The sequence below is a fragment of the Rhipicephalus sanguineus genome, chromosome 1, assembly GCF_013339695.2.
Source record: "Rhipicephalus sanguineus isolate Rsan-2018 chromosome 1, BIME_Rsan_1.4, whole genome shotgun sequence".
NCBI classification, from domain to species: Eukaryota; Metazoa; Arthropoda; class Arachnida; order Ixodida; family Ixodidae; genus Rhipicephalus; species Rhipicephalus sanguineus.
In genome coordinates, this window is record NC_051176.1 from 250,367,565 (window position 1) to 250,394,866 (window position 27,302).

Sequence of the window (27,302 nt, forward strand, 5' to 3'; positions counted from 1 at the left end):
TTTCCTGAGGCCCCTTGAAGTTCATTCAAGTGAAGTTTCACTGTATAAATTGCACACTGTCTTTGGGAGCTTCTAAGGTGATGAGGGTGCATTGGCATATTATATCAAAGGAGCTGCCATGATTTCAGCACAAGAGTGCAGGCAGTGCCTGCTGATCTGCAGCTATATTTGAGTAAGTTCATGCAATGCTCATGTAGTCTGAGCTGGGACACCATACTCACCTTTAATGTATTTTATTACTTGTTCTGGCTCAAGGGCTATTGTAAGACATGGAAATTTCAGAACTGATTCAGCGCACCGAAATAGTCAACTCCATTCTTTAAAACACACACTTCTGATGTTTCAGAACACCCACATTCTTGTTGCCAACTGTACAGAAGAGTTCAGGGTGCAACAAAACATTTTTTTGATGCGCAGATGTCTTCAGGCTGTAAGGTTGCAATGTCTTTGGGGACTAGTTTTTCCCTAAAGTTATTTGAAAAGCGTAAGCTTTGTAGTTCATATTCTCTGTATTCAGTCTACGCAGAGTTTGTATTGGCATATTTCACCAGCAACCAAGAACGCGGTGCAGGCAATACATGCTACAGTAGTGTGAAAGAGCAATTGGGCTGTCATAACTTCGCACGCATGGGCAGCTTGCACGTGGATGGTTAGGGCTCCAGAAATGTGCAGTGTGTTTGGCTGCAGATGGTGATGAAGCCAAATGTACACACTATAACCATCTACTCAGTCGACTGTAATAAAAGTTGAATAAAAAAGCGGGCTGTGCATTTCAGCCCAAGTGTGCAGCTTGGACAGCCATCGTGGATGAATTTATCCGGACATTTCTCATCAGTGATTTGCTTTCCATTTGCATTTTCTTTATCTTGCCTTTGTTCAGTAACTTCAAGAATGTGGAAAAGAAAAGCACTCCAGGGTTCCTTTTAGCACTTTGTTGGTTAGTAACGCTCTGCTCAGGATGTCATTAGGATCGGCCGACCATGAATGATGGGTGTGATGCTCTGCTTGGGTTGTTGTTGGGACCAATAAGGAACAATGGAAGAGTGCATAGAATCAAGCAGAAGGCGTTCAGAATTATGCTTTAGGTCTGATGTCAAGAAACTTGACTGTGCAGTGTTTTTTCCCATAATGATTACATGAAGTTAACTTGTATCACCTTTTTTTTGTCTCTATATAGCTTTAATGTGGCAGTAATAAATGCCTTCAGTAGGAGCATCGCTTGCAAGACAATGTATCAATGAACTTCACTGTTGGCAAATGGCATGGCGTTTCTGCAAGTGCCCGTTCATTGCCATGTCATCGGAACGGGTGTAGGTAGGCAAAAAAATGCTCTGCCAGCAGATCTCGCTGCGTAGGAGTGCTGCTTTGTCTTTCTTGCTGCGATCACAATTTCTACATAGAGCATTTTATGATATGACAGTCATGAAATTTTAAAGTAACTGCCCTCGTTTTAGTAGCGCAACGTTTTTTGAAGTTGGCAAATGGTGACTTCGCAAGAACGTTGGAAATGACAGCGTCTACGAACTCTGCTTAGTTCACTGTCCTCGTTTAAGTTGGGCTAGGTTGTTGAGGTTTGCAGGTAATGATTTCGCAAGAATGCCTCATCCGTAGATCACAAACTAGAAAAATTTTACTTTCTGAAAGTGACCCTTTTGCTGCTAAAGATGCAAATTTTTCATGGTGCCGAAACACCATTTTGCATGACTGGTTGAAGGAAAAAAAAATTTTGCTTAGATGTGAAGCAATCTAATTTGTGTCCATTTACGCTGTAGTCTTAAAGGATATACATAATGAAGTTCGTCTATAACTGTGACTCCTGTGGCAGGGTTACCCAGCTGAGGCACCCTCATTCCAGTAGGGGCAGAGTGCTAAACATTCGTGTACCGTGCTTTAGGTGCACAATAGGGAACCTCAGTTGTTCATAATTAATCTGGAGCCTTCTCCATATCGTCCAACGTAACTCACTGTGCAGCTTTGGGATGATGAACACATTATCCATCATCAGCATGTGAATGCATTATACATACATACATACATACATACATGCATAGTCTGTTGTATATTAACGTTGCTGTGCCTCATGCTACCTTTGGGGCCTTCAGCTTGAGAGGACCCACTTTTGTGTGTTAATAGGTATCATCACTAGCATAAAGTTTGCCGTAAAAATCGAGTAATGCGGAAAGCAGTTCTATTTTATGGAAGACTTTAGAGACCTGCTGTTAAACAGTGACTTCAACCGGTAATTTTTTCAATCATTTCCAATTTCCCATAGCAAAGGGGGCACGTAGCTTTGGCAGTGGTAAAAACGTGCTAGGAACTCGTGCACTTGTAAGTTTCAACATGTAGGTTATGTTCAAACAAGCATTTTCTTTGCACACAGGACAGACATTGCACGCGGTCCGAAATTTCTGATGGAGAGGTAACTGCGCACTTGTGTACAATGTGAACATGCTGCCACAAGAATTTTGTGAATAAGTGCTGTAATAAGGAAGTTACAGAGTGTAGGACAAGTCGCTTCAGCTGGTTTTGATTTCTTCCTCAGCCTTCCCACCTTCGCGGTAGTGAAGAGGGTTAGGCATAGCCCCTTGTTGTGACTAGCCCACTTCGGCAATTTAACACGTCAACAATTACATCATTGGCACGAAGCCAGTGATCGAGCCGGGCTTCCTCTACGTGTGGAGAGGAAGCCGAGATTAAGAGGTGAGATGCCTCTTAATCTTCGAGACTTACGTTCTGGCGATACCGCTTGTCTCTGTAGTCTTGGCTCTACCAAAATGGCAGAGGGCAGCACAGGAAAATGAAAATGTGGACTGCGCGGCCAAAAGTGCATCACAGCAGGGCCACGGTGCAGTTTTGTGGAGCAAAGGACTAATTGACATAGTGCAAAGGACCAATCAACGGGCGAAAAGGACGGGTGAGGTGCAGGAGAGGGCGCAAGAATTCTTTTTTGAAACGGAGTGTGTCCGCGGTGTGCAGTGCTGTGATATTCGCTAAATGTGATTGCCGCAGCCCTCAGCATGAATCGACGAGCTTCTTTGGGAAGTTTAAAAAAAGTCTGAGCCTGTTTACTGGCACTTCAAAGTTCTGCAGATGTGTGAGCACTGTGACTAGTCTGATTATATGCAATGCCTTCCACATTCTCACCAGCAAGATTAATTGCCAATTATTACCTCGCAAACGCATTAAAATTTAGTCAATTTTTCTGCACAAAGATGAGAAGATGTAAAAATTTATCATACACTGAATGTCGCAGCAAACATGGTGAATTTCTGCACGAAAACAAATGTCACTGTTCATCACACGGTTCATGGATAACCAGAATTGTAGTTCACTTCTGTATGTAAAAAAAACAACAGAATTGTGAATTTTTGTTCTGGCACTAAATATTATTAATCTGCCCACCACGATTCTGAAGGTTCAAAGAAAACGAATGCACGCATCCAATACACATACTTAAAAGAGTACTGACACAATTTTATCTTTTCTGTTGCAATAAGTAGCTAACGACCCACTTATCATGGCTCGAAACCTTGTTTGCTCTAGTGCATGGCGATTAATTGTTTAGATATGTTTTTATAGCACTCAGTCACAGTTTGTTTTTGATCAAAGAGTGCCGAAGAGGCGGGACCCATGGTGATTTGTTTGTAAACACATCTGACCACATGAACACACAAAAGTGACGCACTCACCGTGTGCAGCACACATGTGCACTGCATCCATGCACGTGAGCCTTGCATTGACAACTGCAGGAGAGAGCGCACGGAAGGAGCCTGGCAGCCTACACAAACTTGACGTATACATGGTTGTTCTTCATTTACATTTGAGCAGAGTTGAGGTCAATACCGTGAGGTGCTCCGTTTCACATGCAGTTACGTGACGCACTTTAACATTGATTTTAGATACGTTCTAGGCTATATTGGCTGTTGATATTTGTAGAGGATGTGTGTCAACACTAATCTTTCTGTGAAGTTATCTAGCCTTCAAAATAATGCCAGTACTCCTATAATGAAACGCACAATGACTCCATGGTGCAACGTCGTCAGAATGGTGCGACACCGCGATGGTGTATAAATATGGGGTGTATAGAAAGCTTTGTGTTCATATGTAATACTGCAAGCTCCATTTACGATTTCCCTGTAGCATGCATAAAACACAGTAACGCACAAAGCTTAGACATCATGTGATGATTCGTGTCTCGTCATCAAAAAGCAGCACATTCTTGCAAGAAAAACCTGTTCACTGCACGAACCTGCACATATGCATGAATGAGATTGTTTTAGAAACATAGAAAACAGCTTTATTATAAAAAATCGTTCTTTTAAACTAAATGCTACTTCCAGCATAATGTTATGTTCAAAGGCATAAAGTTTGGTTCACTCCAAAACTTTAAAAGTGCATTTTAATGTTATTTTATACATTTTACACCGTGGGATCTGCCGCCATTGACCAGGTGAAACATCTGGGGAGAATTTGTCCTCTGTGTGTGCAGCCGCATTCTTCAGTTTCACGCATCACTTTGTAGCACAGATGATTCTTGTTTATTTTATTTGTGGCTTCCTGTTAGAACATATAGGCTTCCCTTTTTTTTTCTGTGTGCGAAATCTGCTTTCACATTAGTTAACATTTAGTGATGTCACGAGCAGCCACACTGGCAGTGTGAAATTTAGCACGCCATAAAAAATCCAAGAAAATGATTTTGTGCTTTTTTAGGTGAGCAGTTAGGTGGAAGGAGGGGGGGGGGGAGACCAAGAGGTTAGCATGTCCAGAATTGGAAGACCATTGTTACATTGCACCCATTAAGATTGACGTTGTCCTGAAATATATCTTAATCTGCATAATGCATGATGCAAGGGTCTTGCTACAAAAGGAGCGAGTGTAGCATTTTTCAGAATGGATATCACAAACCAGACTGATTGCAATTATATTTTGGGGACAACATACATCTTATAGGGTGTAATCCTTTTACCGTGTAATCAAAAGGAAAATCTTTGTAAATGTGTAGAAATATTAAATATGTACAGATATAGCTGCTCAAAAGCAAATGACTATTGGAAAGTGCTGACGAGAAATTGGCTTTAGTGCTCTTTAACAGATTGCCTTCGCTGGGCTTTGATTTAGAATGCAACTATTATGTCCTGGTTCAACTTGTAAATACGAAAGTAAGCTATATATATAGTTAAGAACACCTTATGTGATTTGTGCCAGAGATGGAATGTTCATGCAAGCAAATGAAGACAGGCTGCAAGCTATTATGATCAAGTGTGAAAATAGATAAGCTCATGGTGAGATAGGCTTGTTCTCATTGACATCCCTGAGTGTCATGGTGAATACTGATTGTACAGTGTAGGGAACCGTACTGAAAGAACAGGCAGGGTTCCTCGTAAGGCAACCAGCATGCAACTTAAGAGGACTAGTAGCATGCTTGTTAATATTTTTCAACCTTTATGAATGCAAATATTGCATAAATGTGCTCTAAAAACTGAAAACATGATTGCTTGAATTTTGGCATTAAATATGGTATTATTGGCTCTCCTATTGTATGCACTAGCATAGTTAGTCCCTTTTCAGCCACATGGCAATCATCTGCACATTTGAGCCCCTTTCCCCACTACTTGTTGAACATTTCATGTCACTGCCCCGTATGATGGGAACTCTGCACATATATAAGCCTTTCGTGCTGGCCAAGCATCGCTTTGTCGACAGTGCCAACCATACCACTTTCTTCGGTTTTGGATGGTCCGAAATCGGAGCCTCTGCTATGAGTTGTACAAAGCTGCAACACATCTTCCTGCTTGATCTTTGCTCCAGTGGGAAGTTTAGATGTTTTCCTACTTAGGAATCATTACCACATGCACTCTTCAGCACAGCACAAAGGAATGTTGTACACAAACTTGGCTGTGTTTATATAAATGTGGCGTCAAGAATCCTTAGTTTTGCCATGCTGAAATGTGCTACTGGAAAGCATCTCTATTAGCCTTCCACGCAGAATCTTAAGAACAATGATGCAATCAACAAATAATACAATAGGAGGATGAAATCAGCTGCTCCCATTAATATTGTGACCAAGAAGTCTGACCAGCTCTGGTTCTCGCATTTGACACTGGCTGCTGCTATATTTTCAGCCAGACACATGCTTCAGTGGTGAAATGTTAGTGGCAGTCAATGAATATCAATAGAGTAATGTTGCCTGTACTTCTAAAAAGGTCAGGAATATTGCTCAGAGTGAGAATAGGGTGGATGCACTTTAGTCGCTTCTGAATTATAGGGTAGTGCAAATAAACAAGGGCACAAAAAGGCACAAGAAAGAGACACGAAGACGGACACATTGCACTCTTTATGTGCCTTTCTTGTGTCCTCTATTTGCGCTACCATATAATTAAGAAATGCCACACCAACAAGCCTGCATTGCAACTTAAGTTAGTCGCTTATTCATTCATCTGGCTGTTATGACACTAAACTTCTCAGCTTCTTTAGCAAAAGATTTGTCATGCGTTGAGCTGCCTGTGCTGTTTCGGTAGTAAATTCAGGATAAGCATATGAGACTCTGAAGAGTCTTTTCCATAACACATGTGCAGTGACATAGCTTCAAAATTGTTAGTGGATAAGATAAAGTAGATGCCTTGACATTTACCGAATGTGTTTCAGCATGCTTTGGGCATACTTGAAACAAAAATGTGATCCTGTAGTATGACACTGCAGCGACTCCATGTCAGTATTCTGTGGCATATTGCTTTGTTATTGAGGTACCGTCTGTTGCTTTTTTTTTTAAATCAAAAGGCATTGACTTGACAATAAAAGTGAGGTTGTGTGGGCTTATAGGTTTGATATAGCACAGTGCTTTGTCGACTGCATCTGCAACCTGAGCATATTGTAGCTAAGCGATTCTTTAAAGGGACACTAAAGAGCAAAACGATTTTTCTCGCATTAGTAAAGTAGTCCTCCACGATACCAAAAACACCACGCTTGCTGCGAGAAGACACTTAATAAGCGAGAAAACACGCAAAAAGAAAATACAGGTGGCGACGCCACCTTGGAATTCCCGCACCATTTGCCGTGACGTCACGTACTTTTGACGGCGCCTGCTTGGGCCTACGTAGTTCCTAACCGGTTAAATCGAAGTACATTGTCCTCTGAGGGGGCCAGAGACTTGACATAACGAGTTTGTGGAAATTTCGTCGGGCCAGTGGCGCCAAAATACGTTAAATGCTCTTTGGAACGTTTTACGTCACGAATTACAAAGTTCGGCGCGAAATTTAAAAATGAAACTTTGAACTTGGTTTTCTCCTCTAATAATAAACCTATGGTGGTGAAATAAACTACACTGGAGTTCTCCGAGCACACTTTATCAATCTAAACCAAATCATTGTTTCTCTTTAGTGTCCCTTTAAAGAGTATGGTTGCAAGTGATGAGGTGAAAAGACCTTGAAAAAGCCATTTGCCTGACGACTACTTGTTAAACCAGTGCTGGAAACTATGCTATTTTTCACATTGAAATAGTAATGCAAGGAAGTATCGTAAATCATGCAACCCAGAAATGCTGCAAAGAGGAAGAGGAATTTAATGAAAAGACATTTCCATCCTGCAGTAATTCCGCTTAATGTCTGAGAACTGAAACCTTTGTTACAGTCCTGATATTGCAGTGTAAATTTGAGGCTGGAGCAGCACTGTCATCATAGTTTATGCACCACAGGTTCCATAGCAGTAGTGATCATGTGGGTGGTACCATGTTTAAAAAAAACGCTTTAACACCAAGCAAGTCTCATGTAAAGTATGTCTGGCAGCTTCGTTTATGTGTTAAGCATTTGATCAATTACTAAGAAGGCTATTAGAGAGCATTGCTGAATGTTATGGCTAGGTTATGTTGAAAATTTTCTTGAGCATAGACATAAAGAATTAACTGTAGCTTATCACTTAAAGGCCAACTCCGGCGATTTTTTCGCCATGTCAAAGTAATGGTGCTTTTATGTTCCTGAAACGCTCCTGTTACGGGCCCGATAGCAGAAATACTCGGCAAATTGGAGAATAATTTTAAATAAGCAAAAAAGCGCAATACCGAAACCAAAACCCAACAGAGTGTACTGTCTACGTATGACGTAGACGTTGTTACGAACGTACCGGAAGTCGTGCAAGGCATGTCGGTCACGCCGGCGCGGAGTATGAAAACTGTGACAGCCGGGACGACCAGCGAAGCGCCGGTCAAACCAACGCTGTCTGTAGCCTTGCGCACAGCAGACGCTCGCTGTAGCGGCCGAAGCGCCGAAGTTAGCGGTGCCCTCGGCTGCGTCACTTCCGCCGCCTTCCCAATATTGACGTCACAGACGCAATGTTGCCAATAATTGTGGGAAGCCAGGAGGGCGTTTGCAGACAATCTTTAAAATTCATTTGCAAACAATCTGCGCATGTCTCAAGCCTGTAATTTGGCATAAATGACGGAAACGTGCAAAGGAACGTACCCAGCGAATTTCATTGAGATCCATCGACCTCGAAAAATCGCCGGAGTTGGCCTTTAAAGTGCCCTTCTTTCATTGTGGTCTCATTTGAAAAGAGCAGCGAGCATAACACGAGCTATGACATCGAATTATATTTGCAAGGTACATTGGATCTTGCAGCGGTTTCCAAGGCCACCTGGTTTCATACAAGATTGAATCTGTGTTTTTCTAGATTAAACAAAATAAGAGCCCTCCAACAAAACATAAAAGCACTTGGGTCATATTTGCTTTGCTCTATTCATTGAACCAATTGTTTGGAGTCGCACTTTAATGCACCAAGTGCATTTATTTTCTCGACTGTATTTTAGCTTTAGGAAACAGTTGTGCAAGCTACAAAAGTTATGTGCTTAGCTGACAGGGGAAAATGTGCCTGGAAGGCATTAAAATAAACACCAACACTGATATTAATAAAAATTATGCCCAAGGATATAGTGTAGAATATGAACATTATCAAGTTACGAATGCAGTGTTCCAGCTACACTACTTGGGACTGGGCATAGTTGTAAGCACAAAGAACTGTCAGGATTTTCTGCTGTGGCTCTTTTAGTAGTTGTGCAAATATAGTTCTGAAAAGTGACTGCACTCCTAAGTTGCTTTACTGAAACTGCCAGCACTGTTACAAAAGCATTGCCACAAGACACTAAAATATTACATGTTCACCAGCAAGGTCTTTTTTTTTTTTTGAGTGGGCAGTGCATATATAATTGCATCCTATATGGAAGATGAAAATGTTTAGAACATGTTTTGGGCACTTATACTTAAAGGGACACGAAAGGCAAATATTAAGTCGACGTTGATTGCTGAAATAGCGGTCCAGAAACCTTGTAGCGCTGCTTTTGTGCCAAGGAAGTGCTTATTTTTAAATCAAATCACGTTTTTAGTGGTCCGCATCACGTTAGCGCGCTTCAAATCTCCCGCCTGAAAATACGACTCTCATACGTCACTGCTGCCGTGCCCAACGTTGCCCGCTTTTACTGCGTGGCCGCCGACACTAGTAGCAGCCGAGCGGAAGTAGCGGGACCCACAGTAGCAACAACGGCGCTGCGGCAGCGACTTGCTCGGATGGGCACATTGAAAGCCGTCACCATGTTGCGGTTGGTCTCGTAATCCTCAGTACGAAAGTGCAGCGAGCACACACGCAGACTGTTTAGCACACTGGCGTAATGGCATGACACTAAGCCACTTCGAGCGTAAGGGTTCATTCCGCGGCACCCAGTGAAAAGACACACCAGTTTCCTTGCTGCAGCACTGGCGTTGTGCACCATTCGGGCATCCGGCAATATCACACGCATGCGGCATTTTGTCGAACTTTCTGTCAGAGCGACTTTCACGAGCGCGCAAAACACGCACGGCAGTACGCGATCCCGAAACTACCACTGAGACGGGCGAGGCACAGTTCGGCGAAAACGGAACCTTTGAACCACGCGCGCCGTTCCCCATGGCAACGCCACGGAGGTTTTGTTTTCCATGAATCAAGCAGAAACGAACAAACAGCATTTTATTACGTCTTTTGATGCTCGGAATGTTCTTTTTTTACTGCTGCTAGTTTGATTACTAGTGATTTATTGTAGGCCGACTTCCCTACGTCATCGGGATCACTTCGAAAATGTCCCACTCGTGGCGCTCATCATGTGATACATTTAGCTTAATTTCTCAGTAAGTAGGGCACTGCTGTTGATAATATTGCTGTTTTAGAAGTTGTCATACATTGGGCTTTCACTCTGACATAAATTGTTATTTGCCTTTAGTGTCCCTTTAAGATTTCATGATTTGAGTACTTGTGAGTGAATATGTATATAAGAAAAATGGAAAATATCTAACTGCGAGTGCAAACAATTGTAAGAGAACTTTAGGGCTTCCTATGGTGCTGCTACCCAAAAGAGTTTATAATTTGAGGACTTCTGTCTGTCACTGTGGAAACATACATGCTTTTCATTCACTGTTGCTTTTCAGTTTTTTTTTACAAAGTGTGTTGCGTGGAACTTCTTTTACCATCATATGAGCTAAAAAATGTCTTTCAACATGCACATGCCACATTCACTCGTCCACGCAAACAAAGGACCAGCTGCAACACAAACATGCATTAGTTTCTTCAACCTTGATTAATGCAATATTTCATGCAGTGCCTTTACATTGGTGTGCAGTTTTCATTTCACTTTGGCTGCACCTAAGTTGTGAGGATGTAATTGTTTGTTTTGGAGAATGCTTGGCATAACATTCATTAAGTAATCCTGGATTTGCACAGAAGGAGTACCTGAGAGGGCTCAATGTTGAATCTAATAAGCTGCTGTATTCATGATAGCTGGTCACCTGTACTTAAAGGGACACTAAAGAGAATAAATCGGCCTAGATCGATGAATTGTGCTCTGAGAACTCTAATGTCATTAGTTTCTCCATCATAGGTTTATTAGTGGAGGTGAAAATCAAGTTCAAAGCTTCGTTTTTAAATTTTGCGCCGAAATCTCCCCGCGTGACGTCACGGATTTCAAAGTGTATTTATCGTATTTTGGCGCCATTGGCTCAACAAAATTACACCAAACTTGGTATGTTAAGTCTATGGCCCCCTCAGAGGACAATGTGCTTCATTTTTACCGATTAGGAACTGCGTAGTCCCTAGTAGGCGCCGTCACAGCATGTGATGTCACGGCGAATGGTGCCAAAACTTCAAGGTGGCGTCGCCACCCACATTTTGTTTTTGCGCGTTTTCTCCCTTACTAAGCGTCTTCATGCAGCAAGCATGGCGTTTTTGGTATCGCGAAAGAGTACTTTACTAATATAAGACCCCTTTAAGTGTAACTGTGCACAAATGAAACTTGGTGATTAAGGTGTGCTCTTGTGTATTCGCTGCAGTACTGATGCTCTTATCTAAGGGTATTCTCACATTGTGGTGATGTGGATGCATTTTTTTTAGCAAGAATGCACCTTTGAATATTTTATGCAGATCTTATTGGCTGTTATTAGGTCTCACAGATATCGCTGCAAGAGCACACTGAAACTGCATGTAAACACGTAAACTGCTGGGGATGTATGACAGTTGGCCTGAAGTGCCACATTGATAAACGTGGAGGAACGACAAAAGCCATGCTGTGGTGGGGAGGTGTGCTGCTGCGATCAACACGTCTTATGTCTACCACTTTGCTGGCTTTACGCAAAGGGAACGCGGCTCTCACTAGTTGCTCATCAGCTCAAGTTGATTTCATTCTTGCCTTTACATCACTGATATGTGTCAGTGGCACCCATTATGGAGTAGAAGTCAGATTTGAGTAGATGTATGCTCTACTGGCATGCATTTATACTCTTTGCGGTACCTCATGACAAAGGGAATAGTACGACGTTGCGAACTCGTGATGGTACTAGAGAGTCAAACCCGACTGTATTGAACTTGGGTAAATCAAATTATCCTTTATATCAAACTATTTTTGAACACGAAAATGCTTTAATGTCATTTCATAGGAAAATGTACAGATACATTGAATAAAAATAGTGAGAACACTTCATACATCGGGCAGCGTGAAAAGCCGCAAGAAGTTGGCCTTCCTTTACAAAAAGGTGGGCTCCTCTTGGGGAAGGGGGCTTTTCCACATGCATTTGGAAGCGTCAGCGGTGTCAAGGCAGACTAGAGGCTTCAGGTGCCCAACGTGTACACACATCTGCATATGAAGATATTGAGACACTGTTTACGTCGATACTGTATTTTCTCGCGCATAACTCACCTCCTGCATATTAACCACACATGCAACTGAAAATTGGAGGAAAAGTAAAAACAAAACAAAAAAGTTCCCCACGTATTGCTGTGATACTGCTTCCTTGCATTATCGTGAAGCAGTACCGGGAGGTCAACTTGCGCACCGAAGTTAGCATCAAAAATACAGTAAATTCTTTAAAAGTTGTATATGGAATTATATGATATGTCAAACTAATGCCTTTTTTTCTTCTTTTTTAGAGTTCGATATATGCGGTTTTGACTGTACTGCACTTTCCAGTGTACACAAGAAATAAGCGACAAAATTTATTGGATGTCAGTTTTCTGACAAGCTTTAAGGCCTGAAATATTGTTCAATGTTGGTATAACTTTGAGTATTACCACGTCTCACTGGCTCTGTGAGGTGTAGTTTCCATGAATAGGAGCATATTACATTCTGGACTAATCAGTTTGCATCACTGTTTTCATGTAGGTTCACAGATCAAGATATCAGCAAATATAAATACTGGTAAGGATTTGCTGCTAGTTTTGTGTTGGATGTAAAAAGCGTCGTGCTAGAGTTGTCGCAAGTATGAAGCACATAGCAGTGTTTTAAAAAGAACGTGCTACATGAAATAATGTTCAAGTAGTACATAATCTTCATAGCTGACATGATGGTTCACTTTGTTCAATGAATCATGGCACTGTGATACCGGCTCTTGATTCTAATGTTTACCGGACATACATAACATTTTACACAATGCTTTAAGAAGCTGGTGCTTGGTGGAGAGGTGGGAGAGACCTCGTGAGCCAGGGAAGTCTAATGGCAGAATCGCCTTAGCGCCATGGATTTTTTTATGGCGTGTGCTTGTGCAGAGATATTTTTGTTTGGTGAAAATTGACTACACTACATCCTAAAATATCCAGAATTTTTATGGGGCCACAATGAAAGCGAAAACTTTGAAAGAAGTCGCTGTTTCTTATAATAATGAGCCTGTTGCGGTGAAAAGCGCGTATAGCGTCTTGAAAGAATATTTTATTAATGTTGACTTTCTCATCAGTGTGTAGTGCCAACACCTTTGTCATGCACCACTCTTATTCAGTCCTCAACTTTGGGTATCAGTACATCACTGTAGCATCTTGTTCTGGGCATCTTGATCCGGACAGGCGTGATGAATATGAGCTGCAAATATCTGTAGGAAAAACGTATATACTACACAATGAGTTGTCACATTTGTACAAAATGCAGTTGGCTGTATTGAATGTACTTCGGCTTGAAGCTCAGTTATAGGAACCTATCTTGAGTGTTTTGACCACACACGTTGCACACACATTAACTGAATGCATATTGAACATATTTTATAAACACTGAATGCTTACAGCCTTGTGTAGTGTGCATACTGCTGGCTAAAACAAAATCAAACATAGTGTAGTGTTACAGTTGAGCTTTTTTGTTGGCACTGATCTGTGGAGAATAGCACTCGCATGGAATTCACCTCATCTGCTACAACAAAGGCATTGCAAAAGGCTGGTATCCAGTGTGATCAAGTCAACATGATAGACGTGCACTTAGTACGTGCACGGTAATCTTTTCATTTTATGGCTCACGGTGTCGTTACCAGAGCCACATGACGTTTGAAGCTTGTACCGATAAGCTGCTCAGAAACCATTCTGTGATTTACTGACACACACGCCGCCATGAGGAAACTGGCATACATTACGTTCCCTCCTTACACACCTGCATGCACTCACAAAACAAGCCTATGTGCCCATATTTGTATGCATAATGAAGAACATCATCTGGTGGCAATGAACCCTGCTGTGCCCATAGTGACTACTTGGCTCTCTTGCTTCATCAAGTTGCTTCAGGATTTAAATTAGCTGCATAACAGAAGCGCCCATTCAGGCGTTTTGGTGTTTGTATATGCTTCACATTTGGGCCGGAGTAGTTGGGGACGTGCGATATCGGTTTCTCACTGGTATGCCAAACTGTTTGCACCGACTTCAAGGTAACAGAGCGGTGCTTTGAAGCTAGATCAATGGCAATTAGTGAACCCCTTCAGTAAAGCGATGTACACACATACCTATGCGAGCTCGACATGGTCATTGTGGTTCTAGCAGTAGTGGCACGGCACGTGCATTAAGCTGCAGGTGAATTGAATTGAACACTGCCTACTCACTGTGACTGTGGCTTTCTCCTGTACTGAAGGCGCTATCGTTGACCGGATGTTTATTACGTGCCATGCCGTGCTCCATTAAATGTGACGGAGGAATACCCACTTTTAGTGCAAAAGTATTTCTACCCTACCTATGAACAGCAATGCATGTATTTTGCGAATTGGGCATGTCTTGGACGTGTCGTGGCCCACCCCGAAATTTAACCTTGGAATGACCTTAGCTGAATGTTGATCTAGTTGGAGCCTGGGGACAATAGGCTTGGCACCTGCCCAAAATTGGGTTAGGGAGTTCTTGACACTGCGTTGGTCCGCTCCCAAAAATGGACTTGGCGCATCCCTGAATGTTGGGTGGCCCACAACCAAAATTCACTGCCCAATCCATAAATTGAGTTGACGCACGTCCAAAAACACTCCCTTAATTGACTTCGCCCACCCACACAAATTAGGTGGCCCAACCCAAAAACTGATTTGCCCAATTCGAGAATTTGGCTCATGTTCAAAACCGACTTGTTCCACCCCCAAGATAGACATGGCCCACCCCCGAAAATTCGAGTATGGAGTTCGGGCACCATGTCTTAATTTAATTTTAATTTTGAGCAAAATAGTTATCAGTTTAGCAACGGCCTAGCATCGCCTAACGTGGCTCGCGAATGTACTTTTACACACAACACGACGTCGCTTGGCGAAGGCAAACCGTCTCTTTTTTTTTTCTTCCTTGTAATAAGTTGAAACATCAATAAACCTGTGCATGGGCTTCGGGCCCACCACCCTGGCCTTCTTTCAATAGCGTCCGCAGCTCCTTAGAAAAAATATAGAACACATTTATTGGTTAAAGTGGTGAACCTTGCATCCTGGAAGCGGAGTCGTACAAACGACGCACGCGTTTCTGGGGTCCTTTCGGACGCACACTTGCGGGTAGAAGACATTTTTTTAGGACGTTCGGTGCATGGCGTCTGGTTTCGACGAGTTCTTATTATTCCTTGAACGCTTGAAAGTGTGTGCACGCAAAGGCGGCACTCGTGTCGAGCGCATTGATTCCCGACCACAGCGGATAACCTTGTTTATGAGGTAGCTGGGCGAAATTAAGGTTACCTGTAAGCGACACGCCTCGGTTGACACCCATATGTTTTGCTGTCGAGGACGTTTTACTTGCCCTACGATGCAGTTTGACGCGATTATATTACATTCACTGCACCGCTTATATTAACGTTTTACTTGCGCACCTGTTGTAGTGCTGTGTACTCCGAGGCGTCACGAGCCTGCGGACACGGATCGCGTGCGTCTTCACTGCGTCGTGTCTGCACGTACCGTTAATAGTGAATTACGTAGTGACGCTTGGAGCAGCGTCAATGGTCGCGCAGCAATGCCGGTCGAGTTAATCGGGCAATAGACGCGCAGACGGGGCGGGTTCAGACTTGCATAAAGCATCAACTACACCACACCAGTTCTCTTTAACCACAATTTCACAAACTAGCTGTCTGTGTGTTGCGGCATAAACATCTTCAGACTTCCTTTCTGTGGATGTACGTCTAACCTGCTCCCGCGCATGCCCTTAACATCAGCACTTGAAAGCTCGGAAAAGGGCAGGGCGGCTGCCATATGACACTTTTGACGTCACGCGTGGGTGCCACACGATACACATGCGCCTGCTCCGTTCCCAGTTCAGCGCGGACATTCGTTATTCGCTTAAATGATTTCTTAAACATTTGACCTCTCACAGCTTTAACTTAGTTTTTACAACTACAAAAAAAAAAAAACCCTCATTCTGACGCTGAACAAGAATAAATGCGTGTTTAGCACGAAATAACACCACCGTATCTTAGGTCGAATAGATGCAACCCGCGTGGATTCGTTGGGATTGTCCACCTGCGTTTCAAAATCCGTGCGCAGAGCATCGGTTTCCGACTCCGAGACGGAGCTCGCTATTTCGCGAAATCAACAGTGCAACCTTTTTGACGGAACGCTGACAAAGAAGGGACGACCACGGCTGCGGTGCCGTGTCCACTTGTTTTTGTGTTATGATAGCAAGTTTTTCTTTGCCGTTGTATTAACGAAATGTTGCAAAGCGAAAGCATGTAAATTTTCCATGTTCAATCCACTGCGGCACAGTTAGGCGCGGTAATCGTCCGTCGGGTGTGTTGTAGCCAAATGGAGCTCGTACGGCGGGAGTTCTTGGGACAAAGAACACTTGTGGCACTGCCTCTCTGAAGGGTCGTTCGGAACAAGGCTTGGCATGTGGCATTGGAAAGACTGGCTTCAGAAACGCGTGACCCTCACGCGTGCGCGCAGGCAATATATTGCAAAGAAAATACTGTAAATGACTGCATTTTGTTCGCTACAGTTGGATGCGAAGGAAAAAAAGAAAACAGCGAAATCGAGGATTTGGCGCGCTTTTATGTTGGCGAAAAAGCTGTGTCATTCGAGACCATTGACATTCTACTGCGATTTTCTTTCATTTCGCTGACTAGGTACGCACGTCCTCTCCTCACCGCTTGTCGCTTATGCCCTGTGATAATACGTTCACGCGCCTTTCGCAGAAATATTTAGGATGGTGCACTTGTAGTCATCTCCAGGAACGTCGCCGTTCACGCTTTTTCTTTTTGATCCATTGATCATACTTAACGAAGCTTTACAAACTGTCCAGCGATAATCGCACTTAATGTGCCATTTGCACTCATGGTTTATGCGCTTTCTTCGCACACAAGTAAACAATAAATACGGAATTAGCAGATTACGTCGTAATTACGGCGCTCGTGTGAGTTGGGTTCTTGGAGGTATGTCTATTTTGATTGTCACCTTTAGAGCGATTGTGTTCCGAAATAACCATAATAATATTTGTCACTCGATACTCCAATTTTCGCAATTGGAGGAGGCAGTCTCGACATGGACGTACCCGTATGACGTAGCTGGTTCCGTGTAGGCGCCAGTCGCAGCCGTAGAGCAGCTGCACTTTTGCTCTCTGCTAGCGAAAATAAGAGTGGCATTCACCCTTTTCCGTGCCATAAGCTGCGTCACGTGAGAGACTTTGTAAACACCCGCTCCTGCTGGATGCGAAATTAGCGCACCGAGTGTCACATTTAATGACGAATATCTCGCAGCACTAGCGCTTCGGAAGTATGAAGCAAAATGTAGCTGCTTTCCAATACGATCGTTGTTAAGTATGCACTGTAAACACATACCACTATCGCGGTAAAGTTAAAACTGATAATTATGTATTTTTTACTTCGTAAAAAAAATTCTGAAGGGCATGTAGCACCTGTGCAAACAGCATATGCATAGTATTTTTTTATCAAAGCGATTGATGGGCTTTTGAAGGCTTGTAGAATGAGCTATTTTGAATCAGCGCGAAAAGAACAAATCAGTTCCAACTAGCCCGACTGTCAGTCCTACTGAGTTGATAGCAGGGAATGATGTTGCCAACGTACGAACGAAAAAATCTGGTCCTATACAGGATATACCTATATATAGCCGGCAGTGACCTTTGATTTTTTTTTTTTAGGATGGTCTGCCTTGTTGATGCATTTCAAATTTAACGATATTCTCCCTCGACATTCGAACGTGACCACCGCTCATTTTGATGCCACAATTTGCTAAGCTTGATTCGCGGCGTCACTCTATTGGACGAACGTACCGACGTTTCACACACGTACATTACACAAACACTAACTTCTAACTGCTGAGAGAGGTAGACTGCACTTTTTTTTTTTCGGCATTCGTCAACTTGACATATCGAAGCCCATCCGGCGGATATAAATTTGAAAACCGTATTTCCCTACTTGCCATTTTAGTGGACTATCTCGAAGTCTGCGACTGTTTCCTCCGCTGCTTTTAATTGAGGAAACTTGCGAGCAGCCGGCACCTTCATTTCTTCTTGAGCTCATGACAGTTTGTCGTATTGCTGTTTTTTTTTTTTTTAACTCGGCGGTGTGAAAAGCCATGACATGACAGAATACACTTTTTTCTCAATATTTGCCACTGGCCGGCTGCCCTCCGCTATCGCGACTGGACACTGTTCTTTCCGGCGAACCACTGCACCGCACTGTACGAACGAGTATCCGTAATTTCGGCCTGAGGTCATCACGCGCACTCACTGCCTTGCCAAAGGACTCGCATTGCACGTTCAAACGTGCGGGGACCATCTGCAATCTATTTGGTAGGTAGGTCTTCGATAGATGCGCTTCCATGACTCGATACAGAACAGCGCGTCCAAGCAGACGCTGTGGCTGCCCCACCGCATCGTGCCGTTTATTCACCTCACTTGAAACAACTGAACTTTGCATTTGTCCTGTGGATTGTGCCTCACTTCATCGACAGTGATATTGTCCACGATCTTTAGTTGCGTCGTACGTATCGCGTCTCTTTCAGCATGTCGGCTTGTGCGAGAGCGGTACACGCGTTCCCGTACACTGTCCTTCAGCTGTTCAGAACCTCCCAACACTGCGAGTGGCGCACACACTTTTTCATTTTTGCCCAGTGCTGCGTGCTTGGTGCAGTCAGCACGTCGAACAATAACTACAACCTGCTTTGTCGAGCGCAATAGTCTCCGCACCCTGTACAACGACACAAGGCGCGGGAAAGCTGCGCCCTCACTGGTGGATCCTCCCGCCCACTCATCGCTGGATGACGCAAGAGCCAAGGTCGACGCCGCACAACCGACCCGTCGTTGCTACCACATTGGCCCCTCGGAGCAAGCCAAGTGAGGCGTTCGCCTTGATCTCTTTACGTGGCTTTAGGTGTGGCTGCACGCAACACATCGCGAATCTCGGAGGACAGTGTCGCGCTTTTTCCTCTCGACTAGAGGGCACTGAAGGGACTGCTCCAAATTCCGGCAGATGTGTCGCAATAAAGGATGGCTGGCCTCAACCTCTACGCGGTGGCCACGTTTACAAGTTAACACAGTGAAATCTACCGGCTACTTGTTCGTTCTAGGTAAACCGCGCATGGAAACGCGTTCAACGGGAAGTACAAATGTGCTGACCAGTCATTCATTCATCTAATGTACACTGTCGTCCTTTATGAAAGGGAACACGCGAGCGCGCGGCCTGCTCGCTGCGGCAGCTAGCGTACAACACCATCAACCGAGAGCTGAAGAAAGCACGTCCGCTTTCGGCGGCATCGCCCGCTGCGCGACCGAAGCGGGAGCGTAATCTAGCAGCGCTTGTCCACCGGCCATGACACGTTATTTTGTTTGCCAATAGATGACGTCAAAAGCGGGTGCGCTTTCTTTCGCTGTCGGTTGATGGCACTGTAGGCAGCCACAGCTCAGGCCGCGCGCTCGCGTGTTCCCGTTCATAAAGGACGACAGTGTACACAATTTACAGCAGACGCGAAAACAAATGCCATTCTTCACGTTTCAATTTGTCGACACTTCAGCAGTGGTCTCTCCGACACGCGGCTTCTGTTAGACCTTAGCTTCACATCGAGAAATTTCAAGTGTTTATTAGGCAACTAAGATGTTAAATGCGGACAAAGACCATGCTTTTTTTCATGCACTTTCGGAACATCCGCGGCCATCACAGGAAATGGTGTTTTGCGAGGAACAAGTAATCGACGTGTCGGAACACGAAGAGCCGAACTCACTCGACTCGTCGACACTACTATGAAAGATGCATGCTTAAAATGGCTGCTACTTTGGATCTGGTGCAGGTCCCGCACATCTGCACGCAGTCGCCCTAAGTTCACCTAACAGTGAGCCTTCGACAGAAACGCCACACTTTTGCGTAAACACTAGTTGGTCATGGTGTTCTAAGACTTGTTTCAACAGTCCAGCATGTGGTAGACAAAAAGTTTCGATGACAGTAGACATAGGTTTGTGATTCCCCCCCCCCCCCTAATATTGTGCTATCATTGAAAGTCTACTGACACATTAAGATCACACAGCAGAACAGCTGCCAATCCTTGTTCTAGCGGGTATCCTTACTGTTTCATTTCATGCTTGTCTCGACTGCTGCTATGAAGGCAGAAGGCAGCGTACCCCCAGATTGTGTTCATAGAGAATCTACTGACCATTGAGATTGAACTGTGGGACATCTGCTTGTCCTTGTGCTGGAGGGTATCCTTACGGTTTTCTTGATCGAGTCTTAACTGCCGCTATGAAGGCAGGAAGCAGCGTATCCCCGATTGTGGCTCTGGATTGCAGTACGAACAATGGCAACTGGAAAAAAACACAAAGAAAGCTGTCGTATTTAGAATTTAGGTGTGAGTGTGCAGCTATTGCAAAACGAAACAGCGAACTGCGAAACAAAACGCCGAACTGTAAAAAAATATAGATGCCTATTTTCAAGCGCGGACATTCATATCGCAGTGTAAATGGAATTTCAAAGTGAAAAAAACAAACAAAAAACTGCGGCTTATTAAGCATGCCCTTGTTGAACGGAAAAATGTTATACGGAACGTTTTTATCGAATTTTGTGCCCACTTAAGATTGGACACACGAACATGACGAACAATATTTAGTTACTGACAAATGGAAGAACAGTCAGCGTGGACAAACGCCGCGAACCACTGTTGCTGCATTTACTTTTGACCTTCGAAGACATTGTAGCAACTGATCCCGATGTAACCACACAGCTGCCCCACAAATGAATGTTTTAAAAACAGCGTCCGCAAGTGACCTTGTGCGCCAGTTACCTCAAGCCCAGATTGCGTTAACATTGGCTCCTACAATTCTGCGCTGCTTGCAAGTTTATTAACTAGAACTAACAGACAAGAAAGCCAAGGCGAGTATAGGGGATGTTATTTGTACTAATAATGTAAATGTGAAGGAAGTAAAGTGGACGAAAAGATGAGTTGCCGCCGGCAGGGCGGCAGTCATCATCGGTTTCTGCCGGGGGCAAGTCACCTTTTCGTCAACTTTCTTCACATTCACATCGTAATTAGTACAAATAACATCCTGTATACTTTTCTTGGCGTTCTTGTTTGTTAGTTCTAATTAACGTTGTGTCTAGCAAACAGAAAAACGAGCCCTTCAAATTCGCCTTCTTTTCGTGCAAGTTCTTGCAGCGTCTTGGTACTCGTATTCAAGTTGTGGGATGTTTATTGGTTTCACCGATGTTGGAGTTTGAAACCAAGAGGTTTACTTGAAAATGTATTGCTGTTCATCACAGTCTTCTCTACCCTTAACATAAACCTTTTTCTGGTAGACCTAAACAACAGGAGTACATTGCGGATTTCAAACTTGTTTGCACCTCACACAAAACCGGGGGGATTTTCTTGAAGCAAGAATACGAGGTCGTTATATAGGAGAACTATTCAAGAAACGGAGGGACAAAAAATCCAGGTTCAAAGTAATTTCGTTATAGAAAGATAACAGGAATATACTCAGTCCCTAGATCAGTGTAATTACTGGTTAATACTGCTGTTCCTCTGTGGGAACTAACAGATTATTTTCCCGCCGGCAGCGACAGAACCTGCAACCTTCGAATAATGCGGCCGATGCTCTACCAATTAAGCCACGGCGGTGGTCGTCCTCCCGTACACTTTAACGGGTATATCTGTGCATTTGAACCTGAGAGTGCTAGTCAGCGCAACTCTGAGCCGTGACTCATTCGCCGTCATTAAAAAAACAAAACAAAAAAAAAACGAGGGCAGGCGGAAGGAACTAACACAGCACCACGAACGTCATTCCATCCTTGACTTTCCTTCCGCTTGTCTTTTTTTTTTTCTTTGAGTTTTAACCTTCCTAAAGTGTGAAACAACTAGACCACAGGAACGTCCCACTAAAGGTCAAAGAGAAGTACCCAGGTGAAAATTTCCTGCTGGTTCGCTACTGGTTCCAGTAGTGATGGTTTATTAGCACATTCCCAGCAGCTACTGGAACCAGTAGGTGATGGAACCAGTAGGCGATGGAACCACTAGGTGATGGAACCAGCAGGCGATGGAACCAGTAGGTGATGGAACCAGCAGGCCACGGAACCAGTAGCTGCTGGTTCCAGCGCAGTTGGCTCCCCTCACGAGCTTGCGGTTCCATTGATGTAGCTTTTTTCAAAATCCCATTAAGAACACGTATAACACAAAAAGGTCTATTTGAAGTAATATATTTCATCTGAAAAATCTTTGTATACACTTGAAATAGTTCATTTTGCCGGCTTCAGTTTGCGATTGACATTTTGAATCTTTTTGGACAGAGATCCGCAGGAGGCCTTGATCCACAGCAGTGGTGTTTGTGTTGTTGAAGGCACCCGAGTGACGCGCAGGCAATCTGTAACAAAATAAAAGGTTTGATTGCCCATGCAGATCACGACTGCAGACATCTAACTTTTGCATAGCTATTAATTCCCTGAACAAAGTAGATTTAAACATATTGTTACGCTTGCGACCGTTAAGGCTAGAAGGGGCCGTTTATTACGTCGTGAAGGTGAGCTCAGGAGCAGCCGGCTAGTTAGAGATTTTCACCTCGTATTCTCCCTTTCTAACCCGGAGCGGCAAGCACGATCACTGGTCTTCGTTGTTTTCGTCCATATGCGCGACAATGTTAATTCTTTTGTTGCACGGAGACAAAGACTCCTTACACAAACCGGTATGTGTGCTTCGCGCATATATATACATCGCGTACTACACCAAGGTGCAATGACACTGCGCTTAATAAAGCACAGAAGCGGTCGGGACAAACGTTCACTACATATTTGAAATATATAAGTGCAACACTTACCGACAAATGGAAGAATGAGAGCACAGGAAATCGGTGTCCCTCGATCGGCACTGTGAAGACGCCGCATAGTACAGCACCAAAAACCACTCGGATATGCTGCTATTGACTCGTTACACTTTCCACAGATGAAACTGAACAAAAACTATTACATGTTAATTAATGCCGCACAGGTTCTGTTAGTAAACTCGCTACTTCGCTGCACTAGCGAGCACACACATGCAAAGAAGGCATCACGACTAGCCGTCATGTGCTGTACGAAGCTACGGCGCTACGCGATGTCATGATAATTTATACGGTGTATTGGTCACCATTGCAATGCTGTTACACGTAAATAAAAAATACAACTTTTTCACAATGTAGTATATATATTATAAAGTTGGTCACTATTTAGCAATAGCGTCGGAAAACATCAAGAAAAGATACGAGACTAGTGCTACTGAGATGTCAACAAAAATGACCTCACTTAGCAATGCCGCGTTCTTTACGGCGGTGTTCGCTTCAGTTCGCTGCTGTCCGATCGTGGCAGCTGAGAATGGTGAATGTTCATAACAAGAAACTCCTTTTCGCAGGGAAGTAACCGCTATGCCGTGAACACTACCTGTTTGCGCAACGGTTAAGTATGACCAAACTTTAGTTGGACGTTTACATTAGCAATATGAGCCGTGTCGGTCGGACGCACATCTACAGGAAAGGTCGAATAAAAGTGCTTTTTTTCCGGTGATAGTTTTTGTGACCCTGTCTAAAGGTCGAATAAAAGTGCTTTTTTTTTTCGGTGATAGTTTTTGTGACCCTGTCGTACGGGGCACTTTAGATCTCTGTTGTAAAATGTGCACTATGTACAGTGTGATGAAGATTATGATCTTATTAATGCACACCATGCTATGTACGTCATTTGTTTATAGCGCACTGTAATGCAGCTGGAGTTGTTTTTGTACTTCAAGAGAGGAACATTTTCTGCTAGCACATTATTTCCCAACTGAAAGTGGAAAAATTTCCAGCTGAAAATATGACTTCCCTACTCTGAAAATGCCCTTTCAAGCTAGAAATGGTTCTTATTTCCAGCCAGCTTGGAATGAAAAATTCCAAGCCAGAGCGATTTCTAGCTGAAAACGATGCTTGAAAGGGGATTTGCAGCTGTTAATTCACACCGATTTCATGTCATTGCTAGAACCAGTTCAAGCCAACTGAAAACCAGCAGGTTACCTGGTGGTTCCAGCAGCATCCTAGGAGAAAACCAGTATCTTGCTGGAACCAGTACACAAAACCAGTAGGCACCCTGCTGGAACCAGTACAGTCAGCAGGATGCTTGCTGGGACCAGCATAAAACCAGCAAGCACCCTGCTGGAACCAGCAGAGGACCAGTAAGCATCCTGCTGGAACCAGTACAACCAGTAGGAAACCAGCAGCTGTCCTGCTGGTTCCACCAGAAACCAGCACAAACCAGCAGAAAACCAGCAGGAAATTTTCACCTGGGTAGCTCGCCCGCTGACAGGAATGTGCATTGATAGTGCCTAGCCGGCGGGAAAAGAAATAAAAACAAAAGCAAATACATTAAAACCTTTTTGAGGGCTTTCACTGCCGCTAAAATCACGTGACATTAATGCGGAACCGCCATTGACTGCCGTTATTTTGAAGTGGTTGCCTTGTCGCTTTGTTACGAACGCGTTGCACATCGCCACTGAGTCATCCGACTTCCTCAGTTTGTTTTCAGCGATCAACGTTCAAAAAGCGCGTGTTTTCGGTTTTGTGAGAAGCGAAATCACGGACGGTTGAAGAGGAAAACGGAAGCGAAAAACCGCGACAAACTTGACCGGAGTGACGTTACATTTCTAAATCGCGATCGAGACCTATCGGGATCAAAATTCAGGACCACAATTAGTTCCGTCCTGCAGCTTACGGAAATGAGGCAAACGCGGTTGAACATGCATAGTGTGAAAGCAAGTGCAAGGGCCTTCGCTACTACGACGGTGGGATGCCCCGCGCAGTAATTTCTGCTGAGTAAATTTCAAATCGGCACTGCTGCTACTGGCCGAACCGCCGACGACTCAAAACAGTGCATTGGAAATGAGCGGGATAATTATGCCAAAAGCAGACATCGCCACATGCACGTTCAGTGTCGGATGTGATCAGCTGCGGTGGTGACAGGCTGTCTTTGGTCTATCAAATCCATTTCTCTCGAGGTGACGCGCTTGTGAACACATTGAACTTCGATGCATTTCCAGCGCTTAGGCGAAATAGGAAAAAAAAAGCATGCACACACGGAATGAAAAAGGGACAGTAAGAACGCTGGTCTTCAACTAAGTTTATTGCACAGGAGGGGCGGTTTTTGTACAGTCAGCATGCGCCGACAGACGCAGTAAGAGGAAATTTAGCGCATGCATGTTGCCACTCAACAGCGGTTACAGTACACAGGCTTTGAGAAAGATAATCTGCTTCTTTTTGCGACAGCGCGATATAGATGCGGTGCTTACACAATTCTGATTTTCTTTTCTAATACAACAGGTCTCATGGACAAGCCGGTATTTTTCATACTTATACCTGCCGAGAACGCGTGTGCTGTGAAAATTTGGTGTGCGTTGGCATCTTTTACAATGGTCAGCTAAATGACCCGCTCCCGCTATTCCCCTGACCAGCGCACGGTGCTCCCTCAATCTGTCGTAAATGCAATGACCAGTCTGGCCTATGTAGCATTTTTCCTATTTCGCCTGAGCGCTGGAAATGCTTTATCATTCCAACCAACTAGCCCAGCTTTAAGAACACTTCGAACTCTGTCTTCAAGTTTCGGACGCCTTGAGTGAGAATTTCGCCATCTGGCACGGAAAGGACGACGCTGCGTGCGATTGGACGGAAAATTCTAGTTGGCATTAAGCGAAAGAAAGGGACCTGCGCCGGCCACGTAATGCGTAGGGCATATAACCGGTAGTAGGTCAACGCAATGGAATGGGTACCGAGAGATGGGAAACGTAGCCGAGGACGGTCAAGTGGAATCGGCTCGTACAGGACTGGGCAAACTGGAGGTCACTGGGAGGGGGCCCATCTTTCATTGGACATAAAATAAGGCTGATAATTATGATGAAAACGAAAACAAAACTGGGGTTAATTCTAATATATTGTTTGTTGAGAGAAGGATGTGTAGCTGGATTTGCCCACTCCACATTGTATAAGGACCTACCTTGGACGAGTTTAAATCGTGGTTTGTAATGTTTACTTTGAACAACAGTATTGCCAAAGTGCATGTCATCGTGCACAGAAATACAACCAAAACAACTATCGAAGATCTGATTGCATATTTGATCCCTAGCGTTGGAAACGTCGAGGAAGAATTGCGCACTCAGATTGAAGCCTACTTTGTCGGCCCTACATGTGATCAGAACGTCAGAGCGCGCGGTGGGGTTTAGTACTGTTCTTAAACCTCCACCGGGAGCCGGCCGAACTGCGCTAAAAAGCGCTCTTCGATTAAAAGCTACCGGGCACTGTACCCCATAGTCTCGGCAAATCCAATTTCTTGGGTGATCTCGACGCAAAATGTCACGTGTTAAGCCGACACTCCTGGCTTGACGGAGCGTTCGCCTACCAAGCTTGGCTGCGTCACGTAACGCTCCCTCCTAAGTATTTCTTACTCCATGGTTGGAAAGGCCGATGCTGCTGAGTGAACTGACGAAGCTGGTTCATGGATCTCTCGTGTCACAATGAAAACTTCTGCTTTTATGAACTCGCATTAATACGCTTTGTGCTTCCCGAGGCAGTGATAACAATGACCGCTCCGAAACATGTACGTACGTGCTTCTCCGCTCTGTTGTGCGCCTGCGAATTTCTTTGGTTGTGCATCCAATTTCGCTGCATTTCCTAGGAATGTGTGGTGACTCATCAGCCGTGTCTTCCTCGCGGTTGATCTGGCCGTATGTGCAAATTCGTAAGCTGCCTTGTTTAGTAAAGCCCCCTTGCTTCCGATGATCTTTGCTGCACTACGCTGTACACGATACCAAATACCAGTCGGTCGCGTAGCATTTTTTCTAAAGGAGACGTGGTTTCACCATAACCGCAGTTCTCGGCCAATTTGCGTAGGGCTGTGGCTTAGTCGGCAACTGATCAGCCTCCGATCTCTCCGAGAGAAGATATCGGACGTACAGTTCTGATGTCTTTCGGTTAACGTTCTTTTTCACGGCGTTGGTAATGAGCTGGTTGTCGAAGTTCGGAGGGCGGTCCGGCTTGACGAGCGCTGCTATGAATGAGTGCACGCGCCCAGTGTGCCATCCCCTGTCTATGCCACTGCTTGATAGTATTCACACTAGAGCTGTGCACGG

At 44.2% G+C, this 27,302-nt stretch overlaps 1 protein-coding gene across 3 annotated transcripts in view; it reads left to right on the plus strand.

Annotated features, from left to right (window-relative positions):
- Positions 1-27,302, plus strand: part of LOC119377454 (RNA-binding protein 12) — a 61,679-nt gene that overhangs the window by 11,666 nt on the left and 22,711 nt on the right. Inside the window, exons 1-2 of one of the 3 annotated variants that reach the window (XM_049411278.1) lie at positions 12,534-12,550; positions 12,665-12,700. The exons of 1 other annotated variant lie outside the window; for it this stretch is intronic. In XM_049411278.1, the coding sequence (XP_049267235.1) occupies positions 12,549-12,550; positions 12,665-12,700 (38 nt within the window). In that variant the 5' untranslated portion in view covers positions 12,534-12,548. Of the gene's footprint in view, positions 1-12,533; positions 12,551-12,664; positions 12,701-27,302 lie in introns of those variants that run through there. One more of the 3 variants, XM_037646921.2, reaches the window with a different exon arrangement.